Source organism: Atheta coriaria, unplaced genomic scaffold (assembly GCF_025399875.1).
Source record: "Atheta coriaria isolate IRGN ID8LTWV9N9 unplaced genomic scaffold, Caltech_Dcor_3.1 hic_scaffold_3_pilon, whole genome shotgun sequence".
In the NCBI taxonomy this organism is placed as follows: Eukaryota; Metazoa; Arthropoda; class Insecta; order Coleoptera; family Staphylinidae; genus Dalotia; species Dalotia coriaria.
This window is the reverse complement of record NW_027045445.1, coordinates 10796359-10822007: the sequence shown is the minus strand read 5'-3', so window position 1 is coordinate 10822007 and position 25649 is coordinate 10796359. Positions and strand designations below refer to the sequence as shown.

The 25649-nt window shown below is 39.2% G+C and overlaps 1 protein-coding gene across 7 annotated transcripts in view; it reads left to right on the top strand.

The window, feature by feature from the left end:
• Window positions 1-25649, top strand: part of cpx (synaptic transmission protein complexin) — a 98893-nt gene that overhangs the window by 27912 nt on the left and 45332 nt on the right. For 3 of the 7 annotated variants that reach the window (XM_065299220.1, XM_065299223.1, XM_065299222.1), the window contains 3 exons: window positions 8750-8806; window positions 13129-13192; window positions 24369-24451. In XM_065299220.1, the coding sequence (XP_065155292.1) occupies window positions 24397-24451 (55 nt within the window). In that variant the 5' untranslated portion in view covers window positions 8750-8806; window positions 13129-13192; window positions 24369-24396. Of the gene's footprint in view, window positions 1-8746; window positions 8807-12794; window positions 13057-13128; window positions 13193-24368; window positions 24452-25649 lie in introns of those variants that run through there. The other 4 variants (XM_065299221.1, XM_065299219.1, XM_065299224.1 and 1 more) reach the window with 3 other exon arrangements.

Below are 25649 nucleotides of genomic sequence, written 5' to 3'. Positions count from 1 at the left end.
GTTGATCAAAAGAAGCCAATTTGGAAAACGTTAACAACAGCGATTTAAGAAATGTAAACCCATTGAAAATGTACAAAAGCCTGCGGCGTAATTTTCTCTGTTTGTGCGGTGATCTTGGTGATCTTTATTCGCACTGACACTTAATTTGCTGCCTTTGTGCTGTCAATGCCGGCGCAAACAATTTTACGACGTGGTTTATGCGGGCCGGCATGTGTAATTTATAATTCTCTGTGCAATATATTTATGCGAAATATTTTACTGTCATTTAAAACGCTGTAAACACCTTTTTACGATGCGCGCAGCACAATGCAAGCAACAAATAATATTAATAAAACATTACTGAAAAGTAGCGACATCTATCGGAATAGCGACGAAACAAAAATTTGCCTCGATTGTAGCATTTGCCAAATTAACTCGACCTGACCACACGCCCACCACACTCTCTCGTTAAGGTAATTAGTAACAAGTACCAGGGAATACCCATACACACGCTCGGAATGTTAGCAAATACCAGTCCGTTGTGAATTGGACAGTCCCCGAATGTTATCTAATGTCTCAGCCGTGAATGCAGCTACAAGGAAATATTAGTGATGATTATCATTGAATATCTTCAATATATTGGTGTGTTGGAGTTTGATGTTTGTCCCTGCTGTGCATACACTGTCCTCGCATTCTATTTGCAAGTGCACCACATCTCATCGATGCACCCACACACACAGATGGAATATTGCTCCCAATGGTGGAAGCAGTCCTATAGATGGCTAGCGGTTGCCTGGGGAGCCTTGGGAGTGTGAGTTTGTGCGCTTCGATCGTGATGGCGACTGGCAATCATAGACGTACGACGGTGGAGTCGGACGATCGGCGTTAAATTGTTAGTTTAGTAATGAAATTACTCCCGCTTGCACAGCACGCATACGTGCATCCAGGGGACACACGCTGGTGAAATGGTCAATTTGGATAAACACGCCAACTTTGGGACGACTTAACGTCATAATGCGTGCGCTGCGTCAAAGCGTAAAAGGGAATTTTATATCGGGTTGTAGGTAATTTGATGTGAGTGGATTGGTTCAATTTGAAAAACATTTTGAAGATGTATAGAGGCGTATTTATGAAAATTTTAAATTTTGGAATTATTTTGATTTCCGGTAAGAGTAAGGCGGATTAAGGAGAAGCAATAAATTCGCCTCTCTGTGAATAACTGCGAATAACCGAAGGAAACACCGAGAATAAGTAAGACGAATTAAAATAATGAAGCATAGCCGAGATGAGCAAGCGGCCGAAGTTTAAAATCTTTCTCGCCCACTCCCGACTGATGGGCTGGGGAGGCGCGAGAGGGAGGGCGGTTTTTGAGTTGAGGAGTGTTTGGAAGATTAACGTTTAATGAACGTCATAAATAAACCCGCTTTACGCTCGAATCTCGTTCCTTTTTAATTGTCATAATAAAAGCTTTGCACAATATTAATGCACAAATCAATATATTTAACCTAAGAGCCGGAGGATGTATGATTAGGTTTTCGGAATTGAACTCGAAGTTTCAAACTTGTAATCTCATTAGAAGTTTCCTGCTTTTTCTACGGTTTTTATTTTGTTTTTGTTTTTGTTTCTGCGTCATCCAGACGCGTCTTTTGTTCGTAAACTTGAGACGTGTTCATGTCTTTGACATCTTGTAACAGATGTGCAACTTTGGATGCAATCGCCAAGTTTGCCATCTTTACCAACTTCAGCAACTTTCAATTGTTGCGCATATTACTCACTCACATATTGACATATTGAAAAACAATACTTCTGAATATATAGTGCTAGAATTTGATGGATTTTGTTCTCTTGCATCGGGAAATGATGTTTTTAATTAGTTATTCATGGTATTTAGTTAAGTTTTGTTATTAAAATCAAAGAAAATGAATTCTTCATGAATATAATATTATGAATATTATTTATGAATTTTTTTTTATTTTATACTAGCTTTTGCCCGCCACTTCGACCCGGTAGTGTTTAATAAAAATGTAATTCGTTTTTACTATCTTGTTCTAGACATAGTATGTGTCAATTCTATCAATAAGATTCGCAATTTTATTTTAAAGAAATTAATTATATAAAGAATTGCTAATAATGCACTTCAGCGCGCAATCTCGGATTCAACTATTTAACACTAACTATGATTGAATCTTAATGCCAACTTTTATACTATAGAAAAGCACTGTCTTTAGGGTTTTCCCGGCAATTATTCGAATTTTTCACGCCGTAAAAACCATCATTTGACTTTAACGAACATTAAAAAAAAAGAATTGGCCAAATTGGTTTAGGTGTTGTTGAGTTATGCGCTTACTAACAGATTTTGCGATTTATTTTTATATTATAGATATATAAATAGCTAAACAGCTATTTGGTGAGAAGAGACGTATTTATTTTTGTTGTTGTTATATGCTGGGCTGTTTTTTGTAGTAACAAATTCCTGAAAACTCTAGATATTTTCGTAGCATCTTAATTGCAATCAGTGATTCTGTGAATTGTCGTGCGGGCGGAGTGTTCAAGTATAATTATAGTATTTTGATATCATAATCCCAAATCCCACTGACCCGCACAATTTTCCCAAATTGATTTAATAGCGATATAAATTTTGTTGCTTTTTGATCAAAATGTGAAACAAAAGTTTTCAATTAATTTTTTTATTCGCAGCATAAAAAATCGGATTGTTCGTGATTTGAAATAATGGAAATTTACAACGCTAGCATTCCGAGCGGGAATTAGTGCTCGCATTTGTAGTGGTAGAACAATTGAACAGTCGAGCATCGAAAGTTGCTTGTCACGAGTATGATATGTTATTAACGTTCTGGGAATAACAATGGAAATCAATTTCCTGAAGTTGCACTGGCAGTTACAGCGCTGCCTGCATTCATTGTTTCACCGGTTGAAACTCAAACTTCTTAAATTACCAAAACATTTATTTCGAGTTTTCGTAGTTGTCGACTTTGGTTGATCGTGTGCTGGATTGAGTCTCTGATCAGAATCGATTGCTAATTACAATCTTCATTAGAGCGTTTCCGCGAAATATTCGCGCAAATCGAAAGACATCAAACTCGAAATCTCCCCAAGTGGAGAGTGGTAGATCGATAGGTCCTTTCTAGTTGATTAGGAGGGCAAATGATGGAGTGCGCGTTTAATGCCGTCGCACACTCGAATAAATCCATGCGTCTTCTCTTCTCTTCGCATCCTCATTCCGCAGTGTCTTCCTGAGAAGTCTTGCGCATCACACGCAGATCCTGGGTTTTACCTCCGGACGTGTGTCATTCATTTTAAGCCTCATTTTTAGTCGGATTAATCCTCAAAAGCCACAATGCGCTCAAACGCTCAAAATTTGCAAAAACTGATGCGAGAATATTGATTTGTTTTACTCATAATTAGAACACTGTGGCATTAAATTTCATGTACACATCATAAATGTGTTCCTTTTAATTTAAAACCTACGTTTGCATATTTTATTTTAATGCGAAACGTGAAGATGGCGCGTTATGGTAGTTTTCGTAAAATAAACATAACAGTGTAGTTTTCGTAGCTTACATGTTGCATTATTGCAGCAGTAAAGCGACTGTGTGACATTTTGCGCATACAGTCGTTAAAATCGTTTATGCACTGCAGTTAGACAATTGTATAAGTACATATCTAGTTTAATACATGCAACCATTCATACATATTTACGGTTTATTGGTTAATAAACAGATTTAACCAAAGCGAACGGTTACGCAATCGGAGTAGTTTTCCGAACAAAGAAATGAGTAAGCAGAATCACAGTCTCGGGCATGGCGTGTGCAATAAAAGGACTAGGCGAGAGCGCGTTGTCCGTGATTTTTATGACGGCTCTAAATTGTATCGATTCGTGTTCGGCTCGTATGAACTTTCCGCATCGGCGTTTCCGGGCCCCGCAAGGATACGCAAGGATAACCTAATGGCAAACGGTTTTCCTATTTCACCGCGCCAATTTTTCCAATCCGAAACGCGCTTTCCGGCTTGTCCTACGTGTGTTTAACACTAGGAAACAGGAAAAAAAAACACGCTGTGGATTCGTGTTGCTATTTTGTGTACACCTGAAGGAACTGTATTCGGGTGGTTTAGAGGTTGGGATTTGACGGGACTGGGGATTTAGGTCACTACCACTAAGGTAAAAAAAGGAGTGAGCGGCTGTCCGTAACATATTTTCCGGACCGGACCCGCCGGTGGACCCTTTTCTTGTGTTCGCGCGCCGGGTGGAAACACGTGCATGTCGTTACTCGGCCCGTCTCTTCGCTGTATGTTAAACAGAATTCACTCCCGTAAATCCTTAAACACGTTTAAATAAAATGCAAATGTCGACCGGAAGCCGAGTGCGCGTGTGTAAACAATCGCATTACCCAAATCGAAGACTCAAACATTACGTATCGTATCGGATATTGATCGTTGAGTTAACAGGCATTTATTTAGGTTTAGAATGTAGTGAAAACAAGAGAAATATGATTTGATTTTTGGTTGATATTTGGAGAATGAAACATTGCGCCGAATCAATTTGTGTGTGCCAGCGGCGGCGGTGGTTGCAGGCGGACGTGCTGAAAGAAATCAAAATGAAAAATAAATCAGACTGATTTATGATCGTCGCATGTTTGTACATGCTTTTGAAATGTCAGCGTGTGTTTTGGTTTACATACACACTATATAGTTCCGAGTGAATCAGAAATGTACAAAATTGTATGTTTCTTGAAAATAATATCTAGTTATGATGGGATATACGAACGCAACCAGGAATACATAACAATTGTTTGTGTGTAAACTGGGTTGCGTATACTAGACACGGTAGCGGCTTCAAGTATTCATTAATTTTTGTCACGATGAAGCGAGAATAAAAAACGAACCCTTTATTAACGCCCTTTTTACGTGCGTACGCGTATGACATGTGCCCATATCGTGGTGGTACTCATCGGGCACATATTGCGAATATTAATGACGTTGTGCTCGAGTCTGAAAGTAGCAACAAAAACATCGGAAAACAACACGTTGTGAAGGCTAGAGGAGTGGAATATTGTACAGGAAAAAAAACTAACAGGAAAATTAAAAATGTGAGAAAAAAGGATTTATTCACGATTAATTGCGTTTTATTTTCGAATAAACCGTAAAAATATAATTTGAGAAATATTTATGCGAAGCAGAGAAGTTTTCGAGTTGTTTTAAGCCCTGCGCAGCGTGTTTTAAACATTTTCGTTTGTTTTCGGCTTTCTTTTTGACACAAACAGTAAGAAACTGTTGTACAGTCCGGAATTTGAAATGTATTTATGTTCAAAGCGCTGGATTCCATTCGCGGGCGCGGAGAAACTTTTTTCAAACAACATTATTCATGCAGCTAACTTGGCCGGTGTAAAAATTAAATGGAATTTTGCTGCGCTTTTAATTTATGCACGTGACACACAACCCACACAGCGCCCAGTTGGCGTGTCATGCACGAGATAAAAATGGCAAACAAATCACAAAGTAGAGACAAAGAAATAATAAACAAAAATGAAATAAATGCAAATAAATACCACTTGGACGCAGTGGAGTACGGCGAGAGAGGCATGGAAATGAAAATTTTAAGAGATGAAAGGCATTGTTTTTTGTTTATCTGGCAGGCGAATGGAAATTACATTCCATAGGAATTTAATTTACAAAATGCACTTTGTTACTTCGCAAACGGTTACTTACGCGGAGCTTTTTGCAGATGTTTTCACCGTTTGCAGCTGAGGCAGACAACTGCCACACAACGCGTGTTGTTTTTTTCCTTAACGCTTGCGAAATTATATAAAATACATAAGGAGTATCACGTTGTGTATGCATGCAAATGAAATATTTCGCTTTATTATGGTTATGCCTAATGTGTACCTAAGCAGTAATGGCTTTTATTTATTTTATTAATAAACTAGGTTATTTCAAACTTTTTCATTAAAAATTTACATTTTTTTTGTTGTAATTTTGATAAAAAATTGATAGGAATTTTTTTAATAAGAAATCAAGTTTTTGCTGCCAAATTTTGCAAAATTATAAACTACAAATGTAATTCGTTTTTACTCTTTTATACTAGACATAGTATGTGTCAATTCTATCAATAAGATTCGCAATTTTATTTTAAAGAAATTAATTATATAAAGAACTAGTTAACCGGGCAAACGTTGTTTTGCCATGTAAATTATTTCAAGTTTCTAGATAAATTTTAGTGTAGACAAAAAGTAACTTACTTATTATAAAAAATAGGGGTTGGTGATAAGAAACCAAAAATTTAGGGTTGTATGTATATTTTAATGCCACATTAAAAAAATAAAAACCAAAAAATTCGACCAAAATTAAAAAAAAATTAAGGGTGAACAACCCTTATCACTTAGAGATATGAAGTTACCGATTCTCAGACCTACTGAATACGCATATAAAAATTTTCTTTGAGCGGGATGAAAAATGATTAAATTACTAAAATGGCTATAAAGAAATAGGGGTTGGTGATAAAAAACTAAAAATTTAGGGTTGTATGTATTTTTTAATTCCACATTATAAAAAAATAAAAACAAAAGAATTTGTCCAAAAATTAAAAAAAAAGTTAAGGGTGAACAACCCTTATCACTTAGGGGTGTGAAAAATAGATGTTAGCCGATTCTCAGACCTACTGAATACGCATATAAAATTTGGTAAAAATCGGTAAAGCCGTTTCGGAGGAGTATGGAAACAAACACTGTGACACGCAAATTTTATATATATAGATTGCTAATAATACACTTCAACGCGCCATCTCGGATTCAACTATTTAACTATAACTATGATTTAATTTTAATGCCAACTTTTATCCTATAGAAAAGGACTGTCTTTAGGGTTTTCTCGGCAATTATTTGAATTTTTCTCGCCGTAAAAACCATCCTTGGACTTAAACGAACATTTAAAAAAAGAATTGGCCAAATTGGTCTAGGCATTGTTAAGTTATGCGCTTACCAACACATTTTGCGATTCATTTTTATATTATAGATGAAAGAAAAATATCAAAAATGTAAATTTTTGATAGTTTATATCTGAGAAACGACTTTAAAAATAGTTTTACAAAAGTTTCTGTTTTTTTTCATCTAATATTTTTCTTTATACAAAAATAGGCAAATTTATATACCGTATACCCTGTACAAGAGTATAATTGGTTGCTTATAATACAAATTTTAATTTAGGTCCAATTTAGCTCAGCCCAGTTTTATTTTGTTTGCGTGAATGTTGCATTTGAAGTTTTCCGATTAGATAAGAAGTCTAATTTAGCGCTCGACCAGAAAACAAAGATATACAAACGAGCACGAAATAAATAGCATGCGAACGCAAACAAAACCAAGCGAAAAAAGGACGCCGAACATGGAATTAAAGTTAAAGAATCACGAACGGTATGCAAGTGAGGGATGTTCATTACGCCAGCGCTGAAACTCCCAAAGCACAAAAGTAACATTCAAAACGCAAGCTCCAAATGTCTTTTGTAAGGCGAGGCGCAAAATTTTAAGTTGAAGGCAGCCGCCAGGAAAATGTGGAAATTAAACCAGAAATCTCATTTCCAAATTTTCACACAACAAAAATTACAGCACTGAAATTTTTTGCGTTTAAAGATTTTAATTTGAAAATCAGCGCACAAACTGTGGTCCAACATGACTGAAAAAGGGGGCAATTAAATTAAATTATACGAGCACTTCGTAACAAACTATGAAAAGCTAGCCTGGATGGCCTCCGGAGACTTTTATCGCGCTCCAATAAACCAAAACAATGCCGGCCGGCTATTAGAGGAAATTTATATCGACGTCGAGAAAAATGTCGCGCACCACTTGTGCCGCATATACGCCGCGCAGTGTGTATGTTGGGTTGCTGACCATTTTCTTTACCATGCAAGCCATGAACGTTTGTATATAGTTGATGAGTTTTCTATGTGACGTCGGCCGATTTTGTGCCAACCAGCGTCATTCATTAAAGTTTTAATTACAACACTTTTGCCGCGCACGAGCACGACCAGAACGGATGTCAACCATTTTTCCCATTTCCCTGCCTGGGTATGATCCGCACGTACGCTTGCGTGGCTCGCGCACGCGCGTTATTAAATTGCAGCAACTTTTTCATCATCGGGGAAATTTCTGCGCCGATCAGCACGCGATTTTTACTCGTTTATCAAATCCCTCGAACGTTTTATTCACGTGTTGTGCTAATGTAGTAAATTGCTGTGTTAACGTGTGTTCCGCTATCGATTCATAATCGATCCAAATGTACACATTTATACTGTGCGGTGCCCTCTAATTACAGCACGATGTATTTTTATCATACTCAACGCGAGGAGGAAAATTTAGTTGTCGGTGAATTGCACATGACAAAAGTTCTCGGGGAATCTTCACCCTCCATCAAGTCCCTTTTTGCACAATAGGACGAGAGAACTCCCAAAGTATCCCGCTGTGCCATGAAATATTGAACGAGCGCCACGGCGGAATGCTGCCAAAACGCGCGCTGGCACGTTCAGGACTTTTGACTTTGTCCTGGATTCCGTCTGAAGTGCGCGTGGTCCGAATTTTACCCAATTTCCAATTTCCCAGCTGCCATTCGCGTGCATTTTGCGAGAGCACCTTCATCGAATTCATTAACATTCTGATATAGCACGCTCAGACATAATTGATGCCCGCCGCTTTTGATAGTAAACTACCCGTTAGCTTCTAACAAGAGAAAAGTCGTAATTAACGACGTGCTTCTTCTGTTGCAGCAGTATTGACCCTTCAAGAGGCGCGCCAGACGCACTCAGTCACTCTCGGCCAGTTTTTGGGTAAGTGCCAAAAGTTTTTTCAGATTTTTAGAAATAAATCAAGATTTTTCTTTTCATTTTACTGTGCGTTTAGTATCGGCACGCACAATCTTTCCAACCCCTTAAGCCCTTCCACCACTACAAGTTAAACATCGCCGCGTGCAGATATGCTAATCACCGAAGCCTGAACACCACCATCACTCCTTTAAATAAGTTACACGTTTCCTAGACGCTACGAAACTTACAACTTACAACCCGTTGGTTGTTCAGCTAGCTTGATCAACATTAAATCCTATGCTCATTTATACAGTGTGTTCATTACTAAATTTATACTAGGTAATTCTTGGTCGTATTATAAAGTAATAGTAATTTCACCTACTCGGTAGCTTATAGCTTAAAGCAGTAACTTGGTAATTTCGATTCAAGTCGTAAAATTGAAACGTTGTGATTGTGAGTGTAACGTTAGATTTGCATCACATTGGAAATTGGAGATTCAAAGTGTGCGCACCCGAATCGTCGTCGTCGACACAGTCAAGTGCTTATATAATATGCTCTCACCTGTGATTTTAGAGCGACGAGAGTAGAGAGCTAGTAAAGATAGACACCTAGGAGTAGTCTAGTAAAGCAATCGGAAGGATATGGTTGTAGATGTGGATGTGGGTGATGTGGGAACAACGTGTGTGCGGTCTGGTATTGAATTTTCGGCTGATAGTAGGTTTCTAGGACTTTGTCTAAAATAGGAGGGGGGATGTTGGGTTTTGGTGCTGGAGGGGTTAGCACGCGTGTTGGACTAACACTTGAACTGTTCTCAAGTGATACCCGACCATGCACAGTCATTGCGATCGATTATATGCAAAGATAATGACGAGGGTAGATTTATTGCTGGATTGGGGGTTGCTAAAGTTCCGTAATAGATGGAATATGAATTTTGCAAACAATGCTTATTTATTGCTATTACCTGGCAGGCGAATATGTACGAATTTTGCACGTTTTAGAAGCTTAAAGTCTCTTTTGTGACTCTATGACACTTTGTTGACTTAGATATTGTGATATCTTACTATTGCAGTGAACAGAAATAAATACGACAATAAAGGCGTTGAGTTCTGATTTTGAGAGGGCGGTATATTGTTAATCCGAATAGTTTTCGCGCTGGCATTGTTGTTGCGGCTTAAAACCTGAATAGGCGGCTTTCCTGCTCGTAGCTCCCTGGTGTACGCGTGGAAAATTGAGGGAAACGCTTTAGCCTAGTGGCGGAAACTGGTATATTCTGCATCTTGCTTACAGTCGATTGGCACTTATGCGCGTTTAGCATGGGGCACTTATCCCCATTGCGCATGGGGTAGCGAAAGTGGAAGCTTTGCATGCTTGAATAGCTGGACTTTGAGCTTTTCGGGATTTGGTAATAACAATTTACCAGCCAAGTTTTACAATATATATAAAATTTATTAATAGAAATATTATTCAAATATTTTTATGCAGTTAAAACAAAAAGAATAGTATTTTATTGTTTGAAGTATTTTTATAACTTTTAACATCAGTTGCAGGGTTAAATATAATATTATGGTGTGTATTTTGGCGTTTATTTAAACTTTTTTAGCGAAAGTTTATTTTTTGTGAATTTGATTTTTTGACTTTGCAACTTTTTTAATTCCGTTTTTGATGTGGCCATCGAGAGGAGGGCCCTCGACACACAAATTAATCGTACTTGCGCGCACAACTTTCGCCTTTTCGCTTTTTTGAAATGTGTTTTTAGCGCGCTGCGTTTGCCTTCCGAGGATGAAGTTACATGGAAAAACTCGGGAGGCGCGCCACGTTAATTAATCCCCAAAGAGTGGAGGAAATTAAGTGAAATTATGTGGGTTAATAAATCGCTGAGAAGTTGCTGTGTAACGGCCTAACGCTCTTGCGCCAACAAAAATGCTCACCGAAAATCATGATCAAGATGATCAAAAACTCTTTATATTTTCCATTTATATAATTAGTAGAAATTTTTAATTTTGCGATATCAATTTAATTAATTCCATAATTGCGACTAAGTAGGATTCTATTTATCCACTTTACGTTTTGGAGCGCTTCGATTGTGGATTTGGCGCGGTTGTTCGAATTTCATATTGAATTTGTGTGCCGTAATCGAATTAGAGAAAATTCGCCAGCACTCGAATTATTACGATAACACAATGGCCGCATGATTTAAAACGCACGCCAGCGAACAAAAGAGACACGAACACGAATCAATCGAATTGAATATTACATAGATTCATAGACGGCGGCGATATACGTGAGCGCAGGAAAAGCGGATGTTGCGAGGGTGTGATGATGAATGAGGGCGAGAGTAGATTTTGAAGGTCGCGGCGTCGCGTTGAGTTTTCGATAATCTAATTATGAATCTGTCAATTCAAGCAAATTCAACATTTCGGAAAACAATTCAATTAAATTAGGCAAACGCTGAAGGGTTGACACACTGACGCTTACCAAGTTATTGAGTAATCACTAAATTCGGATTACAAACAAATCCGATTATTTAAAATAGTGTTTTAATTCGATGTGTAGTATCGGCTCTGATCGAATGACCTAATTTTTGTCATTAACGAGCATCGTGCCGACGACTAATTTGATTAGCCTACGGCGAGGCTGGTGCACCAGTACGCCTACGTATGTACTTCCAACTGCAAGTATAGAAACCTAAGTGAGGAAGCGGCTCGTCGGCCAAGTTAATATCTATCGGCAACTTTAATTACCAAGAACATACAAGTTAAGGGGCATGTAATCTCTTCGAGCTCTTGCGGTTGGAGGCTCCTTGGTTTCGCCCAGCGCTGACATTAACGTCGACACCGTCGCTCGACCTCGAACCGACACCCGCAATGCTTCTCGTGTCGTGTGTGCGGGTTGTGAGGGTTTTTGGACGTGGTGGAGGGTCTCCCGGACCTGACTCGCGGCGGTTGCGGATCTACTCTATCATATATACCCTCCATTCAATTAACGTCCGCATTAATTGCCTGTTTGATTGATGGCGGAATTGCAGCGGGCGCGCGTGTTTTCTCTTTGATTAATGTAAACCGATGAAAAAGCCACGCGGATAGTTTCCAGCGATGATTCGTCGATCTTCAAACAGCAAATTGCTAAATGGAAGTTGCATGTTTTATTCGATGCGAACGCGTTCAATCTGCCGTGGGAGCACTCACAGGCATCCGGATCAATTCATTCTCAAATCAGGAGTATCAAGAGTGAAAGGCAACGAGAAAAGTCTATAAAACTATTTATTTCATTAAATACAATTAAATTGGCAGAGAACCTTACTACACTTTGTGTTGGGTGGTTTTTATTTCAACAATAACATTTATGTTACCCAACAATCTTTTATCAGAATACTAGCTTTTGCCACCGACTTCGTTCCAGTAGTGTTTAATAAAAATATTATTTGTTTTACTCTCTTGTTCTAGACATAGTAGGTACGTGTCAATTCTATCAAAAAGATTCGCAATTTTATTTTAAAAAAATTAATTATTTCAAGAATTGCTTATAATGTACTTCAGTGCGCCATCTAACTATAACTATGATTGAATCTCAATGCCAACTTTTATCCTATAGAAAAGGCTGTCTTTAGGGTTTTCCGGGCAATTATTTGAATTTTTCTTGCCGTAAAACCATCCTTGGACTTTACCGAACATTTAAAAATGAATTGGCCAAATTGGTCTAGGCGTTCTTGAGTTATGCGCTTACCAACAGATTTTGCGATTAATTTTTATATTATAAATTATTCAATCATTATCCAAGGTATTAATACTTGATTTAATTTATATAAGGTGTTTATTATGTTGCCTAGCGTTAGTTTACTTGACGATTTAGTAACATAACGCAATCTAAAACCAGTATTATTATCGCATCCTTATCTTTCTCAAGCGATGTTCTGTGTTTACAAGTTGCGTGGAATTTGCACAAATAATTTATTATCACGCGCATGTTTTCATTCTCATCGTGTGTTAGTATTCCGCGAGTTGTTGCGCTGTGCACAGGTAAAAATACACATCACTGAGTTATTACCTTTTATTGTGATAACTAGTCATAATCTATAAACTAGCAGTAATAATACGTGTCTATTCAGTGTTAATTGCTGTGACTAGTCGTTTCGCGTCCGTTATTAATGTCGATATTATTCGTGTTTGTGCATTGTGTGAGGTGCGCGCCGTGTTTGTTTAGTTGTTGATTGAAATTAAATTCGTGCGGTCGTATATAAAATTCGGATTAACTTCACTCCCCAACGATGCGTGTCTGTACGTAATTGTAACCGGCTATTAGTTATTATGATATGATTGTTTACATTTGTTTTGTTTGGCTTGTTGCAGAATCGGTTATTGAAGTCGTCGACGTTTGGAGGTCGGTCAAGACTTTGTCTGCATCTCTTCACTGGTAAGATTTTATGTTTTGTTTTAAAATATATTAATGCGCGCGATAAGAAGCGGAAGTTTTTGGTCGGGTTGTTTGGAGCAGTCGTAAAATTAGCATTTTTATGATACATTTGTCTGCCGACGCATATTTCACCCCGCGAGCGTGTAATTTGTCTCGGGGTGCGTTTTATTCTCTTTGGGGGCGCTCCCGTTTCGCAAACACGGGACGTTTACACTTTGGCGTTTAATGTGGCCGAGCGCAAACCCGAAAACCGGAAAACGCGACAAACAAATGACTAACAAACGACAATCAGGCAGCGCCTACAAATTACGACGTCCGTGCACACTGGGTTGCATTCTTGTCAAGCGGCCATCACGAAATTGTCAAACATGGCGACGGTATTTTCCCCTTTTTTTCCAACAACTCGACGATTTGTTTTTTTCTATTGACAAGAAACAAATTGATGTATTTAGGCATTGATTGTTGAACCTCACATTTATTGATTGATTGTGATCGCACGCAATGCGCGCTAATAGCTAGTTCGCAGTGTCGATTTATCACGATTACTAATTGTCGCACTAATGGCATTTGGTTTTCGTCACGCGCGTTTAACGCAATGATGAATACACAGCAATCGCAATCAACCTCGCCTGGTAATGGAGCGATAGAAGAATCACAAATTGCAAACAATTGATATAAACTACAATAAAATACATTGTTTCTGGTGATAAGATTTAATAATAAGATCGTGTGCTTACGTTAGGATTTCGAAATGTTCTTCTGCGCTGGACGGACTTGTCAAGCGTAGAAGATTAAAAAGCTTAATAGCGTCGTACTCGCCGAATACAAAAAAAAATCGAGGAAGTAATCCGCGTAATTAAAACCTTTTCTAATTTCGACGCAGTGCTGCGCCGCCTTTGTCGGTCTTAAATAACCTCGCTTGTGTCAACGCAAAGAAGCTTCCGGCCGCGTTCACAAATCTCACCGGTTTTTTTAGCACTATGCAAAAAATACTGTAAAATTTTTTCTGTGCGTACTTTGGACATGGTGTATGCAAATACAAAAAAGGGATTTACATTTGTGCCGAACGTGAAGTGGATGGCGGATGTGCGAAGTGGGTTCAGCTGATGTGAAGTTGACGAAATTGAAGATTACTTGATTTTCTAGTATTTCAACGGCGGGCGCCGGCAGCTACTTCAATATAATCGAGTCGGGAGGCGGCGGCGGCGGCGGCAGACGTGACGCCGCACAATGATTGAAGCGCGCGATTACAAACGGCGCTCAGACCTCGGCGTATTTACATTTTGCGACATCACTCGCGCACTCCTAATGAAAGTCGTTCTAATTCATTTCATTGATTCCGAGAGTACTTTGCACACAGATTCAATTCAAAATTCATCACAGATGGCGCTCCATGCGGCGAATTAGATTTAATTAATTCTCAAGGTCAATGATATCAAATAAAGCACATGCGAGATTTATTCGCTAATAAAATAAGCCGTCTTTCACGAGACGGCGGTTGGAATTTCCCAAAGAGGATTGACAAAATTAAAACACAACGCGCCTCCAAGGAGTGCATGCCCTCCTCGCCCGGGACGTTGAAAAGACGCCCGAGTAACGTCAAAGCCGGCTAACTATATCCCTAGGGAAATCGGGAACAATGTTATAGCCGTACGCTGGCAGCGGCTCGATAACCGACCGGAAACGCAAACCCGAGAGCGCCGCCGATACCGGAACAGCGCGGTGCTCTACTACCCAGTATGGCGGTAGTGAGTGGGTGGCGTGTGCATCGGAACTGAGGATATACGAGTATCGGCGGTGTACGAAAAAGATCCGCAGTCGAAGATTCCAATGGCGGTCAACAATACGGCCAGCACCCTTGGGTTAAATATTTCATGAGCCTCGCATTTATTTTGATGAAAAATTCGCCCTGCTGGCGAGAATTTAGGTCAATAATGATTATATTGTACTATCACGAAATTAGTTTGACGCCGATCTATCTGTATGCAGGTAAATCAGATTGTGATCCTGGTCAACAGACCATCGCAAATCGCACCGCCAAACAGCCATTAGCACGGACACCGTGTGTACACCGCTATTACACCACGCACGCATCCCCTAATTTTCATAATTTATCACCACAATAGACCGGATGTAGTTTGTGCGTTGATTTTGGTCCTGTGCGCTGCCGGCCGTGACTGGAAACTAACGCTGAACAATGCTGCCGCGAAACTGAGGGATGTTTCCTGCATTCGTACATGTCGTTTAAGTATGGGCGCATGGGTGGCCCACCGGGTTGACGGAATGATTAATGCCCGGCAGCTTAATGTTTCAAAACGAAATTTTCGACGCTGAAATGTCAAGTGATTTATACACGCATAGGAAACATTGCACACGAACATCGAAAACTATTTTGTTTGTTGGGTGAAGATATCTTTTTTGATGGTGATGGAAAATCTAGCTTTGCACATGGCCATAATCTGTCGGATTTGTGCGCGAGTATTACTAGTGTGGAGAGTGTCAAACGATGTCCTGGAAAATGCGAAAATCGTGATCCTTGAAAAATGTCAAGTTTAAAGTGAAAACATATTTTTTCATTCATTTTATACGATTTTTTTCTTCTGGGTGCTGAAAAAACTATTATTCGCTACGTTTACAAAAGTGTAATTTTGCAGACTCTCCGCATTTTCACACCGTGCTTAACGATATCCCCAGCACTCGCGGAATATGATCGGATTTTATATTAAAGTGGATCGTAAAACTAAAACCGGGGACCTAAAAACCATTGTCGGCGATGATTATTTTATACGTCAGCATTTGGAGTAATTTACCATAATGTGGTGTAAATTTACCGAAATTATGCATGCTTTTAAAGGTCAAGGTCGTCTTGAGAACCTGTAAGGTTTGGCGATATATTTTTGGGTTTTAATGAAAAGATACGCGTGATAATAAAAACATAGGAATAAAAGGGCAGAAGACCCAACAAAACAAAAATGTACGGTGGTGTTTGCAACGCGACGGACGTTCCGAATAATTCTCGCTGACTTTATAGCAGTTCCCTTTTTGTCCGCTTCGTCTTCTTTTGCCTGTGCTTGTTTGTCTTAGTCCTCTGGAGCGTTCATTTCAAAAGCCGTCTTGGAAGTGAAAATTAAAGAAACGTGGCAATGATAAGTTTCTTTTGTCATTGATGATGAATGGGTTATACAGGGTATTAAAAGATTTTTTTAAGCACAAAAAGAACGATTAGTAATATTAAAAATGGCAAAAAATACTTTTTAATTATGTTAATCGTTTTGTTGTTGCTATTTTTATCACGAAAAGAAAAATTCTGCTGATATTTTCATTGACTGACATGTCACCGGGTTATGGTGAGAAAATGGTTTTAGTTCTTTCCGGTCGTGTGTAGTTTACGAGGCGGCTTCCTGTCCGCAACCGTTCGATACACCTTTTACAGGAGTAGGATATTGTGCTCCTTCGACACCGGCTTGCCGCTCTTGTTTCATAATGTTGCGCGCGTTCCCGTTCGTTTTCCGGTTTACGCTTTCAATGAGCGAGAATGTGTGTATATTCTTTTTAAAGCTTTTCCGCATCGCCCGAATTGAATATTGACTTGAAAGGACGTTCTTCTTGAAAAGCTATCTATTTTAACAAGTTTAACCATAAAAAAGAGTAAGTTTTTGGTCGTTTGATTTTATTTTGCGCTCGAAAATGTTTTTTTCGCGTTCGACGCATCGACATGATTTTCTGGATAACCGCTAAGTGCAAACAAGGACGTTCTTAAGAAATATATTCACGTCGCGGGCGGGCGTCCGGGACGAAGTGGTCTCGACGCACTCGAAGCAGCCTAACTTTGCGTCGAACAAGTCACGAACAGTGCGCGAGATTAAATAAAAAGTGGAAAAGGGAGGAAAACAGATGAAGAAAAAAATGCAGATGGAAAGAAACGCCGAAACGACGATTATTATTCACAAGGAATATTCGCAAAGTAAAGACCAATTAAAATTTAAATTCGCATGCAGATTTTCATTGTCATTTAAATCGAGCGCGGAGTGAGCGGGGCAAGGAAATCGGTCTTGTGTTACATGCCGGATGACTTCATAATCTTTGTACATTTATCCGGTCCTTCATTAAATTTGTAATTTTTTCAAAATACAATTTCATTACTTTATTTAATGCATAATATTTTACTCGTAATTTTATACTTACTAGGTAAATGTACTAACGACTGCAATTGCAGAATTTCTACGATTAACGTGGCAAAGAAAAGCAGAGCGCTTTATGGCCGGCATCGTGTCTACGAGATTAAAACTTTTAATCAGATACGGGCGAGCATTACAAATTCATTTAGCGCCGTATGTGGTCGTGCGGAGTGCACTTACATTGCACTGACTTTACGCACAAAACCGAAATCGTTCGCAAACGTTAGCATGCGCGCTAAATTGGATGCCCGGCGCCTCCACCACTAATGCACTAGAAATAATTAACCGCAGACGCATTTCATTCGTTTTTCAATTTATCTAAGAACGGAAATAAATTATAAAATTTATCATTAATGAAATTTAAGTTTTCTCCGTCGTTTGATGTTGTAGAATGTTTACAACGAAAGGACGGATTAGTTAATTAAAATCATAATCCAATTTGACCGTAAACACATGCCGAGGATTTTCCACACTCACGCATGCTCGCACCCTTATCATGCAACATCCTTCACGCTCATCATATCCGATTTTCTTAATACTATTATAATAATTTGCGATAAAAACACAAAGACACACACAAAATACAACACGATATTAATTAATTCTGCGCGCTGCTCAATGTTAATCAATTAATTAATTAATCAGTTTATAGCTGTAGTTGTGTTTGGCGGTTATTAATTACTCATTCATTCACTTGCAGTTTGCTTGTAGCGCACAAATTGAAACATTGATTACATTGATCAAGCTGTCATTGAATGAGGTCGGGGCGCGCGAGGAAAATGTGCGCAAAAGTTTGTAATTTGTAAATTTGCATGCGCCGCCTTCGAGCGTAGGGACATTTTTAATCGAAAGTTGCAATGGAGAAAGTTGGAAAGTAATTTTCCGGGAGCGACGCCATTGAAAGCGAATAGGGTTGTTTCGCGAGCGCAGCTTGAAGAGTGTGTAAGCTATCGTATTGCGTAAAAAGGGTTGCAGTATCAGCGTCGGAAACTTTTAGGCAAACATTTCTAATAAATAGTTATTTATGTTGCTACAAAGTATACAGTATAAATTTTAAGTATTAAATTTTGTTTAGTTTTAGGTAAGTTAAAAGTTTCATTCACATTTGATGATGGTGTTAGCCATCACATAAACACCAATACTGGGATTTACCCCCCAATATTAACTCCGAATAACGTAATATCCCGGAGAATGTTCGGCAGCTTCATTTTCCCCTCGTTTTCGTCGTGCGCTGCTTTTTTCTTGTTTCCTCAGCGACTTTTATTCATGTAAAGTCTCCGAATCGGGATGTCTCCCATTTCCCTCGGCAGGCCCCGGTGTCCCGGTGCCGTTGGTCCTGCTCGTGGACGCGAACTCGATTCTCGGTAATATTTATTTAATGCACGTTGCGAGACGCGGGTCGCCGGGGTATTGGGGTATTAGGACGGGCACTATCAATATCGAAGCGAATTGAGCACCCCGAGTAGATTCCTTCATGTGTGTGCGACTACCTAATATCCTCCACGTGCTGGTGGTACTAGCGTATCGATTGCGTATTATGACGACGCATTCGAAATTCGAAATTCCGGCGGATAAAAGTGAGCTTAAAGCGGAGCGAATAAAAAATAGAAATGAAAGAAAGGGACGTTAAGAAAATGTGTGCCAGGGGGATGAATTTATTTCGTCCTTTCGACCTTCCCAGGTGGCCCGAATGATTTTTTCTCTTTTTTCTTGCGATGGGATGTTGAATGATGAATTAATAATATTGGTTTTGGCGAATTTGCCAAAAACTAATGTCGGGACGTTCAAGAAAAAGAAATTTACGTTCGGTCAATATTTAGATTCGATTTTCAATCTTGTACTGAAGACGCACGTTGGATGTGAATATATTGTAGTAATTCGCGAAACCGAAGCGCTTAAATTCACAAATTCTGAAACAAATATTTACACACTTGGAGGCTGCTAATTGTGCAAAGTTTCGGCACGATGTGGACTTTATTAGCGCCAGCTGGAGTAGATAAAGTTATAACATCAACAAGAACGCTCCACAGACTACGCTCATCATTTAAGCACTCAACTCTATCCGGAATTATTGATATGAAATCATTTTTTGAATTTTTAAAGAAAAAAATATTTTCGGATTTGTATGAAAATATTTTGATTATAAAGGATAGGTGGACATGTGTGTTTGGTGGCATTGATAGCAATTAAGCTGATGGTTCCCTAATTTGATCGGTGACGTTGACATGCCCGCTATTTTTCATCCTCCCTCCATACACATTCATTTATTCCCTATTTCGCTTCGAAATTCTAAATGTCCAGGAACTTGCCGAGCATGCAAATGACGTTACGTGCATTACACAACTCTCCTCTTTCGAGGGGCGTACCTAATTACACCTTTCGGGGTTGACCATGACATGTCGACAGGGGGTGAATTATTTATTCACTTGCAAAATATACCGCACCGTCACTCACACAAATTATATTTAATTTTATCGGTAACAGTTTGCATTATTTATGTTTGAAGATATTTTTAGCTTGCGTGTTGTAAGAATATAAAAAGTTGTGTTATGGCTATGGGGGCTTGTTTGTAAGACTAAATAATTAACATAATCGACTGCAGTGCGAGGGATGATGCCTTCTGAAAACTACGAAAACATGTTTTCTATCCAACACAATCGTTACGTAACGATGTTTGACTTGAGAGTTATTGATTTTGCTCGAATGTAACTACCCGTTAAATCGTCAGATTGCATTCTCATGCTATCGCTTATTATTTTCGCGGGCGGGGGCGGCGCAAAGTGTGTTCGTAAATTCGAAAATAATGAGCGCACGCTGTTTGCAGCAAACGACTACAAATATTTATTGTCGTTTTATGATCTGCTTTTCATTCCACGTTCCGCGTAAATATCGTAAATATTAGTAACTTTCTTGTATTTTATGATTTTTGTAGTTTTTGTATTTTAGTCGTTAATACCGTTTGTAGATTATAGTTTTATTTCACCGGGGGGATGAGGTTTGGTAACTGGATGAGAAAAGAGAAATTCGCTTTTGTGCGCGTTCGATGTTTGCCTTTTGTTTGAAACACCTTATTATGAGCGCGTGTGGGTACTAATTTGCGACGCTAATGAGAAAGGGAAACTTTGCGCGCCGGGCAGAAACCCCAAACGCAATTAAATTCGAAATTGCCTCCTCTCGCCACCGAGTAAACACGCTAGAGCAAGACCCGGCTCATTTCATCGTGTGTGCTACGAAACATATGTGAAACTACCTACTTTTATTGTTGGCGTTATTTTTGTGTTTTTGAACGGTGCCAGAGGTACGAAACTGAAAACCCGCACAAATTTCCAACGAAAATTCTTTGCGAACAAAATCAAAATTGTCATATTTTCTCAATTGTGTGATTCCAATACCATATATCATCGTTCAATAATAGAAAAGCATCTCTGCACTCCGATTGTGTTTCTTGCGCGTCTTTGAGCTGTTCGGCGGTTTGCGGTTGGTCGCCCTCCGGATAAAAGATCCAGCGGGAGTATGTGCGCGACGCCGTGAAATTTCCGGAACGCGGCAATATCTTTAATGAACACCCATACTCCTCACCGGCTCTCGCCCGCTTGCGTTTTACATTAAAAGCAAGGCGCACCGTGTGGCTGCGGTGTGATTGATCAATGGTTCGACCCATTCAGCGCCGCCGCCGCATCAATAACACTTGTAATTATCCATTCTTTTGCGAGCGCTCGAGCTTCCGGTGACGTGGGAATACATATTTCATTCCGGGCTATTCATCAGTCTGATTTAAAACATTGGGAAACGTATAGTGCTGGTTTTTAATCAGCATCTCAACTACTTTTACGTTTTTATTTTCGAATAAAAATATTTAAGTAATATTATGATTAGAATTTGGATAGTTGACATATTTGATGTAGATGGAGATTTGATGTAAAAATTGTTTATTCTTTGCGTGTCATATTTTACCTTCAGCGATTTTTGTGTGCAAGTCGTAAAGTTCAAAGTGTGGAATGCATTATACACGAAAAGTTGTGAGAATGAAGCCAGTTTTCTATATATGTGCTACACGCTGTCAGCTGCACTGGCAATCAATTTAATGCCATGCAGAGTAAGTTGCAAGTTGCAAGACTTACAGGAAGTTGAACAGGTTTTCGCAATTTTGAAAATGTTACTCAGTCTCTCAACTCTGAACTCATCTCATCACAAATAAATTGTTAATGTGCTCTGGATAGCAAATATTTTTGATTCAATTTGTGTTTTTTTCTTCTTTGTAGATGAATAAATGAACGTGAATTGTGAAGAAAACAAATTTCACAAAATGCCACTTTAAGGCGATTTATTTCCGGTGGAATGGCGCACGCAAAACGTAAAACGCTCTTCTCAATGCGCGCGCGGGAAAAATAAAATAATGAAAATTTACGAACGCAGCGGATTCATGGATTCGTGTTCCTTAATTAAGAATTGAATGATGAAATATTATTGCCGGAGTCGGCGCAGAGACATAAGCCTTCCGCCGATAAGAAGGCTCCGCGGGCCTATTCATCATCGGCTCCTTTCTACCCCGCCGTATGAAATAGAGCTGCTTTTGCGGACACGTATACATAGTGGGAAATTAATCCTCTACCAGCGAGATAATTAAAATTCATTTGTCGTCGCGATAAAATCCAATTTCTTTAAAATTTTATCCAAAATCAGTGACTACATTCAACTATTGATTTTTCTGCGATTGTGTCTGTGTGTGTGGGGGTTGTAATAGTTGGGACAAATTTTGCACTTTCCACATACTTTGCATTTTACGAAGCACGGTATTTTCTGGGAAAACGTGCGGAAAATCCGAGCGCGAAAACGTCGCCGCTGTCTTCGTCGTTTGGAAAAATATGCGCGCGAAGCATACCTGAATCACATCTCTCGCCACGCGATTACCTCGTGGGAAATTCAAGCGAGCAGAGTTTCACATTCCCAACATATTTAATATTAATATCATTTTAAATATTATTTGCGTAAATTTAAAAATTTTAGTTTTAATTACTTGACCTAACCTATAAATCGAGTCTGTTGTTCATTATGGCGCTTTGCGCCCGCCGAAAATTTATAACTCATTAGTGACCCGCGTTGCAACTTTTGGCTGCCAGCCAAATAGATTATTAAAGCGGGGAAGCCAACTCCACCCATTCGATTATTATCATTCCAAGTTTTCGAGTTTATGAATTATTTCATTATTATAATTTCTAATTTTGCGCAAAATTTCAATTTATTCACAAACTTGCGCCACCTAAATCCAGCATATGCAAATTATTTAATTTCGTCAGTATGACGAAAAATGCTTAATAAACAAATAAACATTTTAATTGTTTAATTGATATAATGAATACGACTGAAAATAATTAGTATATTCAGCATATTCACGTAAATCTGGCTGCTGTGTGCAAAGTGCGGAGTGAATTGTGTAAATATTTTGTTATAATTTCCGTGGATTGTGTGGATTTTACGATTGTTCTCTCTGCGCGCACTGCTTTGGTTGCACTCGACCACTTCAACCGATTCTACCTATTATTGGCAGTGCTGCGTTGCCCGGCGCGTTCACCATCGCCGCATCACGATTAATTCTGAACAAATAACAAATAAGCTCCAACTCGAGTTAAGTTAACAGTTCACAATGCACCATCGACGACCGCACAATGAAACGTGAAGGGTTCAAAGTTCCATCAATCGATTAAAGATTTTATTTAAAATTATTATTTGTGGTTGGAAATTTGCGTTTGCGAATGTTACTACGTTTACTAAATCTATTGTTTCGAATTGTTGAATATTGTTTTGACAGTTGCATTAGTTTAGAATACACTAAGTTCACAAATGTCAAAGTTTGATATCAACTATCTACCTTCCCAGATATGCTGTGATTATGGATCGAAATCAGAGCTGGCGTTTTTTATTTTGCATTTTTTTTCTCTTCGTTGCTCATGATTCTTGAGACACTCTTCACTTCCACATCCGCAGCACTAGTATTTCCCCATTTGCACGCCGAGGGGAAAAACGAGAGGCAGAGTAAAAGGCTCTTTGCGGGCACGAGCATGAGCATGCATTAAGAAATGAACGCGGCCAATTGTGCAGGCATTAAGGGCGAAGGAGCGGATGGTGCGGAGAGATGGAACACAGACCACTATGCCGTTGTAGATGGCGCTGTCAAACGAGCGACGACATTTGCAGGAGACGCGTCGGGCCAATAAAGTAATTTCTATATTAAATTGCGCGGAATGACGACGTCACGACCACCACATCGAAATTGTGCACTTATTTCAGAATCAGAAATGGGACATTAACAATGAGTTCGAGAAAAAGAAAGCCAAGTTGAAATTTATTTCTGCTACGAACCAATATGGCGACGCAGAATAAAGTAAAGCATGCAATAACTGACGTTGGACGAGTATTAAACTGTAGAATTGAATAAAATAGAACGTTAGATGCCGGAGAATGCTCGGCGAAGAAACTCATATCCAACCCCCGTTGCGCGCCCACGCACTCTCATGAGCGCTGCCAGCGCGCTCTAGAAACGGAATAGATATACAACAATTTGGCGCCATATTGGGCTGGAAAGTAATGGGCGCCTGTCAGGCGGGCGCCATGTGACGTTGCGGATACTGGATGAATTTGCACGCACACGACTGAAACGCGCCTTGCATGCATCCACATCAACACATCCGAGTGCTGTGTTTTACCAACAAACGCATAAACACGTATTCCGCCTTTCTTTCCTCCCTCGGCGAGCAAACACGATAAACACGACAAATAGTAAAGCGCCACGCGTATTCTCCTCGTCGGTGTGAGGGAAATACATCTATTTTCACTAAATCCGACGCGATAAGACTAGCATGATATTATTCCTTCAAACGGACGCTTCGTCCTCATTCCGAACGACGTGCTGACTTTAATTCGAACCAGTTTAATGCTAATAAATCAAGTTAAAGTCGATTTTTGGTGGGAAAAAATTTAGAGGTTATTTTTTGTTTCAGGTTTAGAAGTACATAAAACTACTACAAGATGGCAGCATTCGTGGCGAAGCAGATGGTCGGAAACAAGCTGAGCGCTGTTAAAGGTAAGCACTTCACTATATTTCCAATTCCACCATTGGTATTGTTGAGTCACATGACTGGTATTATTGTGCTCTATTGATCTCTCATTTGGAATTAATTTGATTATGACGACAATGCGTCATCCCCAATAATAACCTATAAATTTCATGCATAATGCATAATTCGACATCGTCGTCGGTACATTTCCTTTCCGGGCAAAAGAACGCGCATTTACATATCCTGGTGCTGCGTTAGGCTAGCACCTTGAGTGTCTTGAATTTCCCGAATGCCGGCAGGGCGTTTAATTTCGAAATTCCTTCGACTTGCAGCGTCGTCTTGTACGCCTACTTCTCATAGTAAATTAAAGCCTCATTTTCGCCACGCGCGGAAATGAAATTTATTCCAATTACGAACTCCATTTTAAAGTCTCCATCGGCGCCGCCAAAGGGGTGTGTGGCCTTTTGCTTTTGCATTTTAATTTTTTTTTAGTTTGCATTTAATTTCAAAGGCGCCGGCACAAAAGGAAGCAAGAAACAAAAAATTAAAAGCAAAGTGCTTGCGCTGTGCAAAGCAGCGAGCCGAGAATGAAGCGGAAATGAGTTGCTAAATATATGCGAGTGGGTTTCTCTCTCTCTTTACTTTTTTTTGTGTCGCCGAACTTTTAGGTACGGTAACACAATTTAACTGTTTGATGATGACCTTTTATGCTTGTTATATTTTAAGTTATTCTTTGTAGAAAGTGTTGCTAATAGGTTCATTTTAAGGTATAAGATGATTTTTGTCCTTTGAACATTTTAAATTGGCATATGTTGAAGCGTGGTTGAAGTGAGGGTGTAGGCTGCAAAAGTAATGACGCTAGTTAAACTCGAGCGTCACCTCCATTTGAAGGGTCCACGCACGAAAGTTACAAATTCAGCACGTTTTTTTTTATTCATTGCCATGAGTCTTGTTAAGCACCCCCTTGATGGCGAACTGTGCCTGATCCTTTGCGTTAAGAAGGCCCTGCAAGGACACAACTCTTCTGACCTAACTCAACTAAATGCCACTGCCACATTCCGCTTCACAATTCAAATATTACATAGTTGGGTACACATACCAAAAAGTGTTAACCATATTCTAAAACTATTAAAAGTAAAACACATTTATTAGTTTTAATTTATCAGATTGAGTTTTGCTTAAATGGGTTTTGGGCTACTTTGAAGTTAGGTCATGAGTGCATGA